Raw genomic sequence first — 18,872 nt, 5'->3', positions numbered from 1 at the left:
CTTACAGTATATGTTTTAACATAGCTTTATCATAATTCAGATTACTTACAGTAAACTCTGCCAGTTACTTCAAACACTTACCTGGGTCTGAATGCTTAATACCTCTGACCTCAGCCGCTGGATCTGACTGTTGAGTTGGGTAATCTGGCTGCGGCTATTTTCCAACTCAGTTTCATAACGTCCAGCTTGGAGGACTCCTTGCTGTAACTAAATGAAAGGAGCACATTGGTGATTTTTTTCATTGTTTTGAAGTAGAATAGGATCAGTGTGGAATAAATGCACTACAGCACTGAAAACAATATTATACATGAGAACCATGCCTCAGTTCATCAAAGGAGCCTAGGAAAGGGCAATAGGGGTTTGTGGTCAAATTACATAGAAGACTGCGGGCACATTATTTCCATGAAAGTATAACTAAAGGAGTAACTTATTTATAGTTTTGGATAGAGTGGAGAGGGATTAGAACACCTGTTAGGGTTTTTTTGCTGTCTGTGTCACGGTTAGGAAGATTCACCTTCTATTTGTCATTTTTACCATTATCACCGTGAAAATAAAATAAATCCCAAATTTTGGGTTGTACCCATTACAGAAATGGTGACATTGTCTTCCAATGGGGACACTACTTCTGGTGAGCCTGGTGACAACCACAGATTTCCTTACTTTAGAGGGATTTTCTCTTACTTCCTGTTTTAGCTATGGGACAGTAACTGATGGTAAATCCCCCTATGGGAAAAAGACAGCAAAGATAAACCGTATAGGGCTTATAACTATCCTTTACTCTATTCTAAATGCCTTTAGTTCTACTTTAAAAAAAAGACATGGGGGGCGCATGCGCGGCCAGGGATGATGGCAGACGTGTTCTGCTGAGCTCCGCTCATCCCCGGCCAGGAGTGACTCACCCGCACCGCACTACAGCTGATCTTCTGCCTCGGGTGAGTCACGTTTAACCAAGCACCCGGCCCAGCACCAGGGAGAGGCTTCTATGGGGAAGATAGGGCGCTGGAAGCCCCCCTCCCCGCAGCCTCAGGACCCGCGGCCCTCGCCTCTGCGGCGCTTCCTATATAGGCCGCAATCCCCGGCCTCTAGTGAGAATAGAGGTCCGAGGATCGATCCCGGACCTCTAGCGGCCGCGGAGGGTACTGCACCCTGTATAATCCCAGCACAGCTGCAAACCTCTGCTCCGTTCCTTCCACACATGGGGGATCATGACCCCCAATTGACAGCAGGAGAGGCTATGGACAACCCTACTCCAGGGGGTCTCCCAGCCCCTGGTCTGAATCTTCAGCAGACAAAGTCATCTCCTCTGCTCACAATCTCTGCGTTAGACGACAAGCTGCAAATTTTTTTACGAAACATTACCGCCTCTATAGCCGCTGAAGTGGGAAAATTGGCTAATGAGCTCAGAGGGGAAATAGCCCAGATTGGGGACCGCACGGATAAGCTGGAAAGTAAGTTTGATGATTTGGTGCAATACGTTCACGTTTTGGAGGAAGATAATGCCTATCTGAAACATTCCATGTCCCAAATGCAGCTCCAGCAAGAGGACCTGGAAAACAGGGAACGGCGCCAAAATATCCGTATACGTGGTTTGTCCGAATCTGTTGCTGATGCTCAATTGCACCGCCATCTACTGTCCTTCTTCATCGCTACTGCCCCCATGGTCCCAGAGGCGGATTGGCGGATGGATAGGGCCCATCGCTCTCTGGGCCCTAAACCGATTGAGGGAACCAGTCCACGTGACGTTATAATCCGCTTCCACTACTTTCAAAGTAAAGAAGCCTTACTATCAGCAGCCCGCCACAAATATTCTTTGGAGTTTAAAGGTGATAAACTCCAACTCTTCTGTGATCTTTCTCCGATTACTCTTGCTAAGCGACGGGCTTTTAAGCCGATCACCACACATCTTCAACATCATCGTGTCCTGTATCGTTGGGGGTTCCCCTTTAAGCTGGTGGTTGTTAGGGACAACACCCATGTTGTCCTCCGTGATCTTCAAGAGGCGGATTCTTTCCTTAAGCAGTTGGGACTTCCACCTCTACCTGATGATATGTCCTCGCCGCCGCCTACTCCATCCCGCCCTTCTGCCACCCCTTCCAAGATATGGACACCAGTCCGCGGAGGTCGGAGGAGACGCACACCGCAACGTCCACGCCCTCCCCGATCAAGCGACCCTCCTGCCTGATGATTTTCAGGGGTGACCTTTTGTGCCGAATCGGGTGTTTTGTTCGGCCATAGCCTTGCTGGGTGCATTTTATTTTGTTCTTGTTTTCTCTGGCCGGGTTTGACGTCCTCCCGGAAGTGTCGGATGTCATGCTGCCCTCGATACTGCCTAGCCAATGGCCTAGACGACTTGGGCTTAGTTGACGTTCCCAAGTTTATATCCTTGCGGATACCTGCTCTTCATTGTGTATTTTTTTCTGTTGTGTTATGTTTTCTGTTTTCTGTTTTTTTTCTTTCTACTACATCGATGGTAATTTTTCCATTTGTCATGCTAATACATGTAGCCCAGCCACTGTTATTCTATAATGGCTTTGAGGTTTCTGTCATACAATGTTAAGGGCCTCAATTCTATTCAAAAAAGGTGGATGGCTTTGAAGGAATTTCGATCCTCAGGAGCAGATATCATTTTTGTCCAAGAGACCCATTTCAAATCTACAGGCTCCTTTCGTTTTGCCTCGAGATTTTTTCCCCGTGCTTACTCGGCTTTTGATCCTTCTGGGAAGGCCGGAGCGGCAATTTTGATTGGGTCACATTGCTCCCTTCGGGTTGTTTCCTCCAAAGTTGACCGACAGGGTCGTTTCATTCTTCTGGAGTGTATGTTTGGTGAGACTCCCATAGTTCTGCTGAATTTATACGCCCCCAACACAGGCCAATTGCAATTTCTATCCCAAACACTCGCCGAACTGGATTCCTTTTCCACTTCGCAGGTGATAGTTGGGGGAGATTTTAATCTGATTCTTTCCCCCCATAAAGACAGGAAGGTTCTTTTTGAGTCCTCTCCCTCGAAGCGGCAATGCTCCTCTTCAAAATCCTTTCGTAGATTAATTAGGGAGCATCATCTCTTTGACGCATGGCGGATTAAACATCCTCTCCATAAACAGTTCACATTTTACTCTACCCCTCAACGTAGTTATTCTCGCCTAGACCATTTTTTCGTTTCTGCTCCATTGCTTCCACTTCTGGTATCTTCTGATATTAATCCCATTACTTGGTCCGACCATGCCTCTTTGACTTTAAACCTTTTTTTCCCCACTCTTATATCCAAACCTTGTCATTGGCGCCTTAATGAGACCTTTCTTTCCACAGACCATCTTAGAGATGAATTATCACAGGGACTTGATACTTATTTCACCCATAATGTTGGTTCCGTAAACTCCTCCTCAACTCTATGGGAGGCTCACAAGGCAGTTTTTCGAGGGCTCTGTATTTCTATGGGTTCTCGTTTAAAAAAGTCCTCGGCGAGTGCTAGGGCTTCCCTCATACAACAGCTATCTTGGGCGGAAGGTCGGTTATTGGCTAAGCCATCTATTCCTGGGCTCCAGAGGGTAATTTCTCTACGGGATCAGGTTAAAGCTCTTGACTCCAGTAGGACTGCTCAATCCCTCCTTTGGGTCAAGCAGAAATTCTATGAATTTTCCAATAAGCCCCATCGTATGTTGGTCAATCGTCTCAAAGCTCAGTCCCCTTCCACGATGCCTGACTTATTAATACAGCCAGATGGAAGCCCCACTTACGATCCTCGGGCTATGGCAACTCTTTTTGGCTCATTTTACGGGAAATTGTATAACTGTTTAACTCCGGACCTGCACCCACCCCTCACACAGTCATTATTTGACAATTTTTTTGATACATTGTCACTCCCGAGTATTTCACCTTCACCTTGACACTGCCACCCTTAATGCTGACATTACCCTAGAGGAATTACTGGACACAATCAAACTTCTCCCTTCTCGTAAAGCTCCGGGACCGGACGGACTGCCCTACTCCTACTATAAAACATTTATTGGTATTCTGGCACCGCATCTCCTCTCTCTATATCACGATCTTTTTAAGGAAATTATACCTCAGTCTGAATTTTCCCGTGCATATATCTCGGTCATCCCTAAACCCAATAAGGACCATTCTATCGTGGACAGCTACCGCCCCATTGCCCTACTCAATTCCGATTATAAGATTTTTACCAAAATTTTAGCTAACCGATTGTCCGGAATCATCTCCAAGATCATACATAGGGATCAAGTGGGCTTTGTACCTGCCAGACATGCCGCAGATAACACTAGGAGAACTATTGATCTGGTTGATCTGGTTAACAGGTCCTCTACCCCTACAGTGTTATTAAGCTTGGACGCTCAAAAAGCTTTCGACCGTTTAAGCTGGCCTTATATGTTCATGGTCTTGGAGAGATTTGGTTTCAAGGGTCCATTTGTAGCAGCTTTGAAGGCCCTCTATTCATTCCCCCTTTCACAGGTCAGATTAGCTTCTTTTCTCTCGCCTCCCTTTCAGATGTCTAACGGAACACGTCAGGGCTGCCCACTCTCTCCTTTACTGTTTATTCTTTGTCTGGAACCTCTAGCCATCGCTATTAGGTCAAACCCGGATATTCGCGGGATACAGTCACATTCCCATGAGTACAAATTATCGTTATTTGCAGATGACATTCTTCTCACGTTTACGAGTCCCCATACTTCTTTACCGATTTTGCATAAGTCCTTGAAACAATTTGGGGCTATTTCAGGTTACAAAGTCAATACGTCCAAAACTGAGGCACTCCCCATACATATCCCTCCTATCGTTTTGTCCTCGCTTCAGGAAGCCTTTCCCTACCGGTGGTGCACACACTCTTTAAAATATTTAGGTACTAATATTTCTCTCTCTTACCAATCCATATACGAGGCCAATTTCCCCCCTTTGTTTATAGCAATCTCTCGCTCTCTGAAACGTTGGGATGCCTTGCCCATCTCTTTTCTCGGTCGCATTAACGTTCTAAAAATGACCGTGTTACCCAAACTCTTGTACTTGTTTGCAACTCTCCCCGTTCCCGTTCCCATGTCCAAGCTTCACTCGCTTCAGAAATCTTTCCTACACTTTATCTGGCACAATATGCGGCACAGGATTGCACGTTCTGTTCTGCTTTCTCCGCATTCTAGGGGAGGTCTGGGAGCGCCGGATATAATTAAGTATTATTATGCAACTCACCTTAGTTTTCTTCTGTCATGGTCCACGCAACACCCTCCCAACACATGGACTGAGATTGAATCTTTACAACTGTCCCCAGTTCATCCATGTTCCCTTCTTTGGTCCTCCGCGGCAGTGGATATCTCTTCCTTCCGCCATCTATTCCTTGGTCCCATGCAATTTTCATTGACGGTATGGCAGAAATGTAAGACTCAATTTACTCTAGCCTCTGAATGCTCCCCTTTGACAAATATCCTCTACAACCCTAACTTGCCAGCCAATATGGCCATATCTCGGATGTCTCTTTGGGTGGTATCTAACCTTTTTCAATTGCGTCACTTGGTACATCCGGTGACTCGTAAATTACATTCATTCCCGGATCTCCAGAAAAAAGCTTCTTTACCTCCTCATCACCTATATATATATTTCCAAATACGCCATTTTTTCTCTACTCTATCACCCTCATTGATCCTGGGGAAGCCTACACCCTTCGAACGTTTATGTATGCAAAGCCCCCACCAAAGGGTATTATCTCCAATACTTATAAAATTCTTATGGCTGCATCCCCTTTATCTAATGAAACTCACCTTTACATGCGTAGGTGGTCCCAGTTTGTACAACGTGATATTGATTTACTGACGTGGAAGAATATTTGGGTAAATGCATCTAAATCTTCTGTTTGTGTGGTTTTTAAGGAAAACATTTATAAGATTATGATGTTATGGTACAAAACACCTGAGGTTCTTCATGCTTTCAACCCGAGTGCTTCTCCTGTCTGCTGGCGCTGTGGTAAGGATTCAGGTTCTCTCTATCATATTTTTTGGACTTGTAAATCTATTGTTCCTTTTTGGGAGGATGTCCGTTCCTTGTTGCAATCAATGCTGCATGCCTCGCTCCCTTTTGACCCTCTGCATTTTTTGCTGGGCTTGCCATTCCCGGGTCTATCTAATCCAGCCAGAAAACTTGCTGCTCACGTGTTGACCGCGGCCAGGAGAAGTATTCCTATGGGTTGGTTATCTTCTACTCCCCCCACACTGCTGACTTTGTACAAACTTATTGCTGAAGTAAGACGGATGGAGTATTTGACTGCTTTACATAATTGTTTGTCTGCTGTATTTGAGTTGATTTGGCTCCCGTGGGATTCCTTCATTTCCTCTTTGCCGACTCGAATCTAAGACCCTGATTGTTTCTGCACTGATTTTGTATGACTTTGTATGATTCTATTGGACATGATTATATGTAGTTATGCCATCGATGTTTCTCTCTGTTCTGTTTATAATTTACTTATTTGAAAACCAATAAAAATTGTTAATACAAAAAAAAAAAAAAAAAAGACATGGGGTTTGTTTATAAAGCAGTGAATGTGACAATCACCAAATATTCAATGCAAGTGTATCTTTTTGGTGCATATGAATTGATTCACCTGCAGTGAATAACTGGTTAAAGACTAAGTTCACTTTTCGGAGCATGTTACATGTTCCACTCGTTTTTTAGGGTGCAACATGTAACATGTTCCCGCTCCTGCAGCCTCTCCTCAATTCTTCTTCTAATTGTGACAGTGGGCCGAGGATCTTTTTCCTGCACCCACTATCACAATTTGAAAAGAATGTGGCTGTGCAGCCCTCCACCCACATGGCCGCATCATTTTTTCACAGAGTTCTGTGAATGAATGAACTACATGTACCGACAGCTTTTGCGTCTGACAGCTTGCAGACATTCTCAATGAACTTCCAGGGGTACTACTGAGTGCTCTAGGTAGTTCATTGAGTCTTCTTGTCATTGAGTGACTGCCTGCCTGTACAGGGTACGGGCAGACAGATACAATGTCAGTCTGCAGGAACCCTGCATTGCACACTCGATCTGCTGATTGTGTGTGCAATGTTTTACAGGTTTGTAAAAAAATAAACAAAAAATATTTTTTTTTACCTGTAAAAATTTGCATTTATTATTTTTTTTAGAAAGGTGAACTCATCCTTTACTATCACTATACTGCTATATCAATACGTCCTGTAGTATTTTAATGAAGGTTTTTCATTTATCCAGGTTATGGAAGGATTAAGGAAGTCACTTTGATGTGTGGTGAAACATCTTTAACATAACTTAAAAAGCCCAGTTGAATGTGATTACCTACCAGCTAATCATTTTTAGTTTGCAATGCAGTTTGTTCAGGAAATGAAACTTCCCTTGGGATGATAATACATAGTCATATCGAGGTTATGCAGTCTTATGGGCCATCTCTCTCTAATTGTCCACTCTGCACACCTAGAGCTCGCTGTTCTTTCTTTGGCTTTTCAGCTAACCCAAACTTAGACATGAATCCCAATAAAATCTATGGTGGACAATTCTTGTAGTGAAATTTTGGTCATTTTTATGGTTAATAGGTACCTATGCAAACAAAAAGTTGAAAAAGAAAGAAATACTTTACAGAAGGGAAAGAGCCTTTTTATGTGGCTTGAAAATCAACACTGAAAATACACAAATCCATTAACCTTTTAACTGCCAGAGCCTTTTTTTTCTCATTTTTTGCACATATTTAAAAGTAATTTTAGGCCTGATGATGAAATACTGTAAACCCTGCCAAACATTTTCCCTTGAATTCCTAAATACTGGTGCAGACAGATTTTATGAAGGTGTCTCACATGCATTTTAAAAGTGGTGCAGCATGTGCCAAATTCGCGTACCTGCCTAGAACTTTTATTTGAATTTGGTGCATGCTGAGACACATTCCTAAAATATGTCTGCCCCAGGATTTCTCTCTCTACTGCAAAAAAGAGTTGGTCTTAAGTAGCTCCAATTTCCTAAGATACAAACTGTCAGTTATTTTGAATCTGGCACAGGCATCGTGCTACAATGTAAAAGTGGCGTATTTTAGAACTACCTGAATTTGGTGCACAAGTCATTGTTAGAACCCAAAATGTCACAGATGCTTCATGAATTTGGCTCAACACGTTATCAAGAGGGATTAACACCAGAAAAGTGATGCAGCAGCTTTAATGAATTCCCCCTAATATATTTTCTAAAAGCAAAGACCCTGAAGAATAAATAGTGGTAGTGGCAATTGTTAACTTTTTTATGTAATATGTATTGACAGCTAGGGGGAGCTAGACTCCAATAGTTAGACAGGGGCTGAGCAGCAGCCCATGTTTAATAGCCAGAGAGGGGTCAAATTGTGGCCAGAGCTGAGAGGCTCTGCAGGCCAGCCCCTCTGGAATTTCCCCCTGCTCTAGGTCTTTTGGAGGAAGGCCTCAGGGGCAGTGGGTGAATCTGAGGAGTGGCTGGTTGAACTCTTGAGAAATCCTAGCTAATCCCCAACAGGAGGTTGGCAAAGGGCTGGACACCCTTAAAAAGTGTTGGAGCCTGCTCAGTGGCAGGATTGTGAGAAGTCGGGTGGAAGAAGGAGAGGAAGATGGAAGGCTGTGAGGAAGGAGGGTGCCAGGAGGCCTAGTGGGATGGGGCCTGCCTGTGAGCCTGGAGCAGGAAAGGGGGAAAGCTTGGAACTTATTGGAGAGGACCACCTGTAGGGCAGGGGAAGAGAGGCCCAGCTGATAGGCCTGGTAGCAGCAGCCAACCGACAAGCGGTAGAGGAGAGGATCTGAGTGTGTACACCTATACCCCCTGGGCAGATAGAGTAAGGAGCACTCTGGTGGGAAACCAGATTAGCCCCCTACTTGTGCCTGATCATCTATTTAAAGGGACAGGAACTGGATCCCCTGCTCAGGGATACCTCCATATTGCTGGGTGAGGAGAAGTTCATCTGGGGTAGTACACAAAGGAGACGCTGGCTAGCTCTCCAACAGAGACTTGTGTTGCAGAGAAGGCTTGCAAATAGTTCTAGAAAGTTGTCCTCAATTCATCAGTACCCTTGGGCATTCTGTGCACCCCTAACCCTATCCCAGTTCAAATACCCTACATAAAATAACAAAACCATTGCTCAAGGACTGATTTCTGGATGCAAGCTTTTGTGAAGATGTGTGATGCTTGGCTGTGCAGGACTGTAGGGGGACCCAATTCATCAGCAAATCCTGAGGGGGTAGTGCTACACATGATATTAGCACAACAGTTTATGAAGCCCAAAAGTTCAGTTAAAAATACACTAAGGTTAATTACAGGGCACACAAATAGTCAACAATTAAAGTGCCGGAAAGGGTTGGAGCCCCTGTCATATTTATATTTATTGCTGTCTTTGTCCCTGCTGGGGAGATTCCCCAACTTATTTTGTCCAGGTGCCTATTACAGAAGGTGAACAAATCTTCCAATAGAAATACATATTTCTCTGACAAACCTATAAAAGGAATTTCACCTCACTTTGTAGAGATATTTCTCACTTTCTCTTGGCTGGAAAACTATTTTACATAATTGGATTTACCTGGAACCCTCCACTATCTATTTAGAAACAAACTAACCTACTTTTTTGTATGGAATGGGTGGAGGTCACCTTGCATAAGAAATGACGGGTTCAAAAATATTTTAAGTTTGGTGGTCTTTCATCCAAACCTTGCCTGTAGAAACCAGACAATCTATAGTGTAATGCTTCCATTATACCCAATGGTATCAATTCAGGCTTTTATCCAATGATCATCCAATTGACGTTTCACTGCCACTCAAACTGAATTGCACTTATTAATCTAGCCTGACCTCCATCTATTCAGGTGTTTTTTAATGTTCATCTTCAGACCCAACACTGATATTTAAGCTGATCCCCTGCTGATCAAAGCAGAGTGGGCGGATGACACATCTGACACTGCTCTGCCCTATGGGAGACTGGGGGTAAGTGGACTCCAATATCCCTCCAATCCAATCAATCTAAACAGAGAAGGACGGCTCTCCTTCTGTTTTTTTTTTAGCAAACCCGATCAGACCTGGAGGTAGGCGGGTGTAAACAAATAATCTTTTTGGCTTATAGACTGTAATGTATTTAGTACTTCCGTGATAATACTGGAAATAACCTCTGGAAGTTACTAATAAAAAAGGAAAATATCTTATAGCGTATGTGATTATTTGCAGCTACAGATTGTAGAAGAAATGGTCAATTTCTGCCTATGTCCGTATTATTGTTTAAGAATATTTATTAATGTTTAATATGCTGCTGTTTATGAGTTTAATGTAACATGTACATATTTGAATTTTATAATAATTCAATACAGATGGAGTGACTGTTGTATATTTTTTATCTACCTTTTTCTGGGACAGAGCCCTTGCTTCTTCTCGACTTTTTACTGCAATGCTTTCATATCGTTCCTTTATCTCTTGTACTAAATTTTCAAATTTCAAAGGACATCTGCTGTCCATGTTCAACAGAACTGATATATCTCCAGACTCCTCCATCACTCCTTTCAGCTCCTAGGACAAAAAGGGACACATTTAATGGAATCTTACTTTTTGTGGACAGTATTGGTTTTACATTCCAACCATGTGTGTGCCATGCTCTTGTAGTGGAGATATTACCCAAAATAAATAATTAGGTGGTAGCTTTAAAGCAGAAATCCAATCACCAGCATTTTAGCCTTCCAGTATACTGTATACATCCTACCTTTGTAGGGGCAGTGTGTTCCCTGTGTTTGCTTTCATTACATGAAAATATCCTTGTTTATTGTTGACCATCAGTCTGATTCGGGGGATGCACAAAAAGTTTTAAGTTCACTTCTTTTTTTCTCTCTTGAGTTAGGAGATTAAAGTGATTTTAAAGGCAATGAAAAAAAAAAAACAAAACCAATTATGTCATACTTACCTGCTATGCAGTGGTTTTGCACAGAGCAGCCCGGTCCTCCTCTTCTCGGGTCCCCTGCTGGCGCTCTTGGCCTCTTCTTCTTGCCAAGTACCCTTACAGCAAGCAGCTTGATATGGGGGAACCCAAACAGGCTCACTCCCCTTCGCACACAGAGTCGTGGCTTGGTCCCGCCCCGTCTCTCTCCTCATTGGCTCCAGCTGCCAGCTACAAATGATCTGGATAATAACCTCAGTGATTTTATGTTAGGACAGTGCCTGTCCTGAACTGATGGTTAGGACTGGAGTCTAGGCTATGTTATAGTATTTGGTGCTTACAGCTTCGCTGTAACTGATATCTTGATTTGCTGGAACATTATGTTTAATGTTGGAGTTATTCACTGAATTTGTAAGAATAATTAATAAATAAAGCTGTGGCCTTGCCCTTCCAATTCAACAACCATTTCCATGTTTAATTTGTTATGAAGGTGCAAGGTTGTTGGTTAAGCAATAGTGGCTCCTTTAGACTTCAACAAAATGTTGGCCATCTGCACACATACACCGACTCCCTGTTGCATAAATGTAATGAAATAGGGAAAACATGGCTTCAGCTTCTGTTCCCCACTTGTAGAGAACTCAGATGCATTTCCCCCTTTTTGGGCATAATCGTACAGGTGGAGAACAGGAGCTGAGGCCAACTTTTACCCATCTCATTACATTTATACAGCAGGGAGTTGGTGTCTGTGTGCAGATGGCCAACATATTGTTGAAATAATTTATTATGGCCATTAAAATGAATGACACTCAAGTGCCAAATTAACCTAACGTAAACAAACATTTACACACATTAAGCATTTTTTCTGTCAAAATGTGGCTGCTCCTGGATGCCCTGGCAGTGGCCTCCACTGCTAAACTCCTCTAAAAACCAATGCGTTCATGGACACATAGGCTAACATGCAGATATGTTTAGAGACAGGGAAAAAAAACAACAGACGCCCTTAGGAGCAGCTGAAAAAATGTCCAGTATGCATGAGACCTAATTGTTCAACTTTTTTTTTGTGTGGATCAGTGCAGTTTGGGTTGATCCTTACACCCTGGTCACATCAAGCCCGACTTTGAAATCGTGCGACTTACAGTGAAGTCGCATGATTTCAAAGTCGAGGAACATGCCGATTTCAGGTGCGATTTGCAAGACATCTGCAAATTGCACCACAAGTAGAACACATACTACTTTAGAAATTGGCCAAGTCAGAATCGCACCTATTTGACCGCTGTAATTGTGGACAATAGGGTGCAACTTGGCATACGATTTCATATGATAAGTCTCGTGGCATGCACATTCGCATGCCAAGTCACACCCGATGTGACCAGGGTGTTATTTACCTTTGCTAATGCATCTGTGGTTATTATTTATAAAGGGCAGTGATAGACATGTAGGCAGACATGAGATAAGTGGGGATAGTCAACAAGGAGAAATGCAATAGAATGCTCAGTGAATGTCTACAGAAAGCAACACAGGAAGCACAGCCAGGCATAAAATGCGAAATGCAAGAAACCATAGCATACAATCAAGATTTTTGTTCACTGGGCTAGAACACAAGGTAAGGGAAAAGTAAGACTACAGACACACAGAATTTAGGAAAAATTCTTATTTACATGCTCATAGACAGTGGTCAGCAACTCGATAATTCCCTTCAGCTGGCCTTGTTTTACTTCGAGTTCAGTCTTATCCAAACTACAAGTATCTACATCCTGAAAAAAAAATGTGAGGAGATTATAAAAATATCCATGTTAAATTATTCATATTACCATTTACTATACTACAGACCACCTCACATGGGTCATTTTGGTGACTTGGAATGAATGATCTATTGTTACTGCATAGCATTTTTTAGTGATTTTTAGGGATATGGGGTTCTCCACCTGCATTGAATGTATGAGGGGGCAGCGAATTGTCTTACTAAATTCTGTCCTTTTTCAAGGCAAATAGGCAAGCTATTGACAAAAAAGCTCATGGTGAGTTGAGCATTGCAATGAGGGACATTTAACAAAGCAAAAACATATTTTAAAAAATACCATACAGCAGGCAAAGGGTCCTTTTAATGCAGCTTCATGAGTGACATGGGGAAAACACCATTCCTCTAAATAACATGCTTGGGAAATTTCTTTAAATGTTTGTGGTTGCTCTGCTTCAAATACTTACCATACCCATAGATAGACCTAGTCTATCTGGATAGTATGGTCACCTGCTAATTTGGAAGCATCCACAGGCAGTTTATTTCTTCAATAAGACAGAGACATTGATTGCAATGCAATAATACTTCAAATAATTGCATTACAGAGGATGTTTTTCCAGTATTTTGAAGTGTAAGTAGACAGTGGCTTTAATAAGCCCTGTATGTGCAAAATACTATCATGTAGGGAACATGGATAAAAACAGGGAGTGTCTAGCTAGCACTAAACTAACTAGCACTAAACAGGAAGGAATAACAAAGGAAGAAAACAAATTACATAGTTGTAGTGGGCAAAAACTGCCACTAGATGTTGGCATATATCAAACAAAGGCAACCTGATACAAAGAAAAAATACATACAAGTGGGCAAATCTGCCTGAAATCTTGCAATTTCACTATAGTGCAGTAAAAGTACATACGGTTTAAGTTATACACAAGCCCAAACACACCAGATTTGGGATGATTTTGACAATGGTGTCTTGGTGCCTGAAACAGTCCTTGAAAGCATCAAGTCACTTCTCTATGGGTAACCACTTAAATGTGGAAGCTGAAAAGTCTCTCTTTTCTTTTGTTGATCTTAAGGAGCTCCATAGGATTCTTTCCTCAGGAGGCTATGCTTTCAGCCTGTAACATAGAGAATGCCCTTGTTTGAAGACTGGGGTTGAAAACTTTCTTAGGGCTATAATTGCCAGCAAGACTCTGGGCTGCTTGAGCTGTCAGTCATGTCATCTTGAAACTTGGAAAATATACAGCTAAATAGTGGTGTAGGCTAAACCTCCTTTGCAGTAATAAGGAATCAAGTCATTGGGGTTTTTGCTGAGCTGTCCACATGAAGTGACATTACTGTTTGCAGTTACAGGTGTAGCTCTATTGATAAAATGACTAGCTTGAGGTTGCAGCTGGCTCACACTGAGTAACTCAGCAGTGCATACCACAATAAATGGTGATTTAGAGCCACCAGTTACGCAGTCCATGAACTAATAAATGTCAGTATTGTTGTGCATGATCTTGAAATTAGTAGATTCATGGACACCAACTGAAAGTTCAGCTTTGTTGCCATCAGTAGTAGTTTGAGATGTTTCACTGACACTGCTGTAAAGGGATTCTGTGAAGTAGACTTGATGGCTCAAACAAAGTTTCATTGTCAAAGTGGGTGTCTCAAAATTTTGTTCCTGTAGCATAGATTTTGAGAAAAGAAGGCAATGTTATGGATTCTCTCATCGATAGATTTACGAGTGTGCTCTTGTCTCCCACAATCTCCTGCTTGTAAATCACCCTGCTACATGTTCTCTCACAGGAACATATAAGCTACTGTGATAATGCACACTGCACAGGAATACAATATTGTACTGTGAAAAAACATATGCAGCATGTTATCACTGTAGTGCATAAGGATACAACAGGCAGTGAAGAGGCTGTCCTTGTTTTTTTGACAGGGTAGCTAGGTCTTCAAAACACAACTGGTTGATATCTGCAGGATCTTATAATCTGGCTTGTTGGAAAAATCTGATTAATTTTCATCTCTTTCTTCAATCTGTCATTGTGGAAATGAGTTGTTTTTCACTATTCCACTTTTTCTGAGAACATCACAGAGTAATTTTAACTTTTGAAATAAGAAATCAGGAAAAGTATAAGGTGTTTTTTATTGGCAAAACATGCAAATACCAGGTTAGTATGGCAACTGTGCAGAGCTAAGCCTCAAGTCATTGGCATTTAATGCCCTATTGAACTTTCATTTAAAAATAAAGTTAAAGTATTACTTAATCCATGAATCTGCAATCACTTTATCTGGTCTCCCACAGTACACAGAACATGGAAATGCAATTATTGTAGAAAATATACACTGCTAAATACCTTTTCTCATCAGCAGTATATAGCAGTCTTGTGACTTCTATCAGTGTCCAGCAGAGCACTGGTTAAAGCTTGTAGGGGGAGTTTTCATTCTCGCTTGATTGTTCTATGAGGCTGCATAACCCCTGCCCTGTGCTGATCACATGCACCCTCCCAAAGAAAAAAAAAACCCTACCCATACACACTCAACTAGTATGTGCAGAGTGACTCCTAGAGCTCTGTACTATCAGCAGATGGATTGGGAACAAGTAGGGGAGGATCAGGGAAGACAGGATCAAACAGCCTTTTTACACAATGCAGAGGATTAACCCCTTGGGTTCCACAATCAGTATAACAAGCATGCTTTACTGCATATACAGACTGTTTTTACTGTTGTGGGTTTAGTAACACTTTAAGGTCAGGGAGGGCTGTTCACAGCAAATGGTCTGATTAGAGTGAACGTATAGGATTACTTTCATAATGTTTCCATCTGATTGGTTGCTTTGGACAATATCTCATGTTACCTTTGTCAACTTTAACCAGGGGAAAATTTATAAAAATCACAGGTATAAAACAGTGAGTATAACAAGCATGCTTTGGTGCATATACAGACTGATTTTACTGTTGTGGGCAGGCCCGGTCTGGGACAAAAAAAAGGGCCAGGCGCTTTGGACTGAGCAGCCCAAAGCCCGGGGACCCATTCCTTGGAACCCAGTGGCAGAACGCCAGGGCCTGGGCGCAAGATTGACCTCTGCGACCCTAGTAATTCCACCACTAATGTCAGTAGGTTTTTATTTTTATTTAATTTTTCATGATTTTAGATTTTATTTTTTTTTTACATTTTTTTGTAGGTGAGAAAAAAAGAAAGAGGGAAAGAAAGAAAGAAGGAAGGAAGGAAGGAGGGAAAGACAGAGTGAAAGAGAGAGATAGAAAGAAAGAGAGAGAGAGAGCGAGAGAGAAAGCGAGAAAGAAAGCGAGATAGAGCGAGAGAGAGAGAGATAAAGAGGGAAAGAAGGAGGGTAAGAGAGAAAGAAAGAAAGGAGAGAAACAGGAGAGAAAGAAAGAAAGAAAGAAAGAACGAGAGGGAAGGAAGGAGGGAAAAAGGAGAGAGAGAGGGGGAGAGAGAGGCGTATAGAAGGAGGGTAAGATAGAAAGGAAGGAGAGAAACAGGAGACAGAGAGAGAGAAAGAAAGAGAGACGTATAGAAAGAGGGATGGTGGGAAAGAAAGAAAGAAAGAAAGAGAGAGAGAGAGAAAGAAAAGAAAGAAAGAAAGAAAGAAAGAAAGAAAGAAAGAAAGAAAGAAAGAAAGAAAGAAAGAAAGAAAAAGAAACAGGAGACAGAGAGAGAGAGAGAGAGAGAGAGAGAGAGAGAGAGAAACAAAGAGACATCTGGAAGGAGGGAAAGAAAGAAAGAGGGAAAGAAGGAGGGACAGAGAGAAAATAAGAAAGGAGAGAAAAAGGAAACAGAGAGAAAGAAAGAAAGAAAGAGGGAAAGAAGGAAGGAAAAAGGAGAGAGAGAGAGAGAGACGTATAGAAGGAGGGTAAGAAAGAAAGGAAGGAGAGAAACAGGAGACAGGGAGAGAGAAAGAAAGAGAGACATATAGAAAGAGGGATGGCGGGAAAGAAAGAGAAAGAAGAAGGAAGGAAGGAAGGAAGGAAGGAGAGAAATAGGAGACAGAGAGAGAAAGAGAGAGAAAGAAAGAGAAAAAGAAAGAAAGAGAAAAAGAAAGAAGGAAAGAGAAAGAAAGGAGAGAAACGGGACAGCGAGAGAGAGAAAGAAAGAAAGAGAGAACTATAAAAACAGAAGGAAAGAAAGAAAAAGAGAGAAAGAAAATAACGAGAGAACGGGAGAGCAGAGAGAAAAAGAATGAAAAGAGAGAGAAAGAAAGGAGAGAAACAGGAGACAGAGGGAGAGGAAGAACGAAAGAGAGAGAAAGAGAGAGAGAAAGAAAGATAGAAAGAAAGAAAGAAAGGAGAGAAACAGGAGACGGCGAGAGAAAGAAAGAAAGAAAGAAAGAAAGAAAGAAAGAAAGAAAGAAAGAAAGAAAAAGAGAGAGATGAGATGGGGGGGCACTGGAAGAGATAAGGGAGGGGGCTGCTGGAGGAGATGAAGGAGGGGGCCACTGGAGAAGATGAGGGAGGGGCCATTGGAGGAGATGAGGGAGGGGGCCGCTGGAGGAGATGAAGGAGGGGGCCGCTGGAGGAGATGAAGGAGGGGGCCGCTGGAGGAGATGAAGGAGGGGGCCATTGGAGGAGCTGAGGGAGGAGGCCACTGGAGGAGATGAGGGAGGAGGCTGCTGGAGGAGATGAGGAGGGGGCCTCTGGAAGAGATGAGGGAGGGGGCCTCTGGAAGAGATGAGGGAGGGGGCCGCTGGAAGAGATGAGGGAGGGGGCCGCTGGAAGAGAGGAGGGAAGGGGCCGCTGAAGGAGGTGAAAAACGGGGCCGCTGGAGGAGATGAGGGACGGGGCCGCTGGAGGAGGTGAAGGAGGGGGCCGCTGGAGGAGATGAGGGAGGGGGCTGCTGGAGGAGATGAGGGAGGGGATGCTGGAGGAGGGACAGCCATGGGGAGATCATACAGGAGCCAACCGCATGCAGAAGATTGATAGGAGAGGCGGCTGAGCTCACATAGAGGAACCAAGAAATGCACTGTCCTCTATGTGCTGCCCGGCCGCCTCTCCTATCCAGGCGGCCCCTGCCCACCAGGCAAATGCCCGGTGTGCCCTATGGCCAGTCTGGACCTGGTTGTGGGTTTAGTAACACTTTAATGTGAAAGAAAACAAAAGGTTAACAAGGACTACTACAGAAAGGCCACTGATTGCACACAGATTGCGGCTGCATACAACAAAGTGTAAAGTTGACCATACACATGGCAACTTTCTGGCAACTGTAACCACTTTTTTAATTGAACATAAAATCCAAAGTGGTTGCCTAAAAAGAAGCAATCTACCATCCACAAATTTGATGGATCGAACTGGGCTATAAATTGACAGCTTCAGTACAGATTTTGAAAAAAACCTATGGAATCCAGAAAAACTATGGCAAAGTCACTGAAATCATATATATTTTTCATCAAGTTTGATCAAGGCAATTTCAATCCAATCCCCTTGTGAACAGTTGAAACCACTAATTTCCACTTTCAAACACTTGACATTTGCATTCCAACTTAATTGAAAGTAGTTAAAATTCCCAGAAAATTGCCACGTTTATTGCCAGCTTTGAACTTTGCAATTCACACTGTATTTACAAAAAGAAATTTCACACTGTGCCACTGTGCAGATCTGGGAGAAAAACGCAAAGCACACCGAGTTTCCAGTAAGAATGTACATGCCTCTTTTGCTTAACCGATTTTTGCTTATCCCAGCATTCAACTTTAAAACGGCTAATGTTTTGATATTTGTCATCATTTGATTTGCTTTGTCTTTTAGCATCTCCTTATTTACATTGTATGCAAATTATTGTTAGACAAACTTTGAGTTTATTCAAAGTGAAACTTGTTACACATTATGATGTTCAGTAGGATTTGCACTACAAACAGCAGTTACATCTACTAGCCAGGTACCTCATAATATTAGCTATTGAAGATCCCTGTGCTCGCTTCTTTCCAACAGAATTTCATAAAATGAGGTTTTAGCACACTTCTTATAAATGCCAGTGGTGGTCCGTCAGGGCCAGCAAGGCCTTCTATGCTGGCCTAATCAGTGCGTAAACTATCAGAATCACTGACTTACATTTAAAATATTTTTTCCATGGATGTGTTATTTCCAATACTCTATTCTCTTCCTTTCATAGCTTTTCTCTTGGTTTTGCTGCTTCCAGTAGCGTATGTTTATATTAGAGCTTTTATTCAATCATATTTCAGCCATGATAGCCTTTATGTGTTGACAATATCAAATAAATCTGCCTTGAGGCCTTCAGAATCAACAGTACAGA

General features: G+C 42.5%; 1 protein-coding gene across 1 annotated transcript in view; it reads right to left on the bottom strand.

Moving 5' to 3' along the window:
* The window catches only part of LOC149450858 (keratin, type II cytoskeletal 80-like), a 68,850-nt gene that overhangs the window by 15,562 nt on the left and 34,416 nt on the right, over positions 1-18,872 (bottom strand). Inside the window, exons 4-6 of the mRNA XM_089691499.1 lie at positions 12,535-12,630; positions 10,351-10,515; positions 82-207 (exon numbers count right to left, since the gene is read on the bottom strand). Coding sequence (XP_089547625.1) covers positions 82-207; positions 10,351-10,515; positions 12,535-12,630 — 387 coding nt within the window. The remainder of the gene's footprint in view (positions 1-81; positions 208-10,350; positions 10,516-12,534; positions 12,631-18,872) is intronic.

This window comes from Staurois parvus, unplaced genomic scaffold (genome assembly GCF_062004578.1).
Source record: "Staurois parvus isolate SC_StPar_1 unplaced genomic scaffold, SC_StPar_1.0 ptg000562l, whole genome shotgun sequence".
In the NCBI taxonomy this organism is placed as follows: domain Eukaryota; kingdom Metazoa; phylum Chordata; class Amphibia; order Anura; family Ranidae; genus Staurois; species Staurois parvus.
Note: the sequence above shows the minus strand (reverse complement) of the source record. Positions and strands in the feature narration are given on the sequence as shown.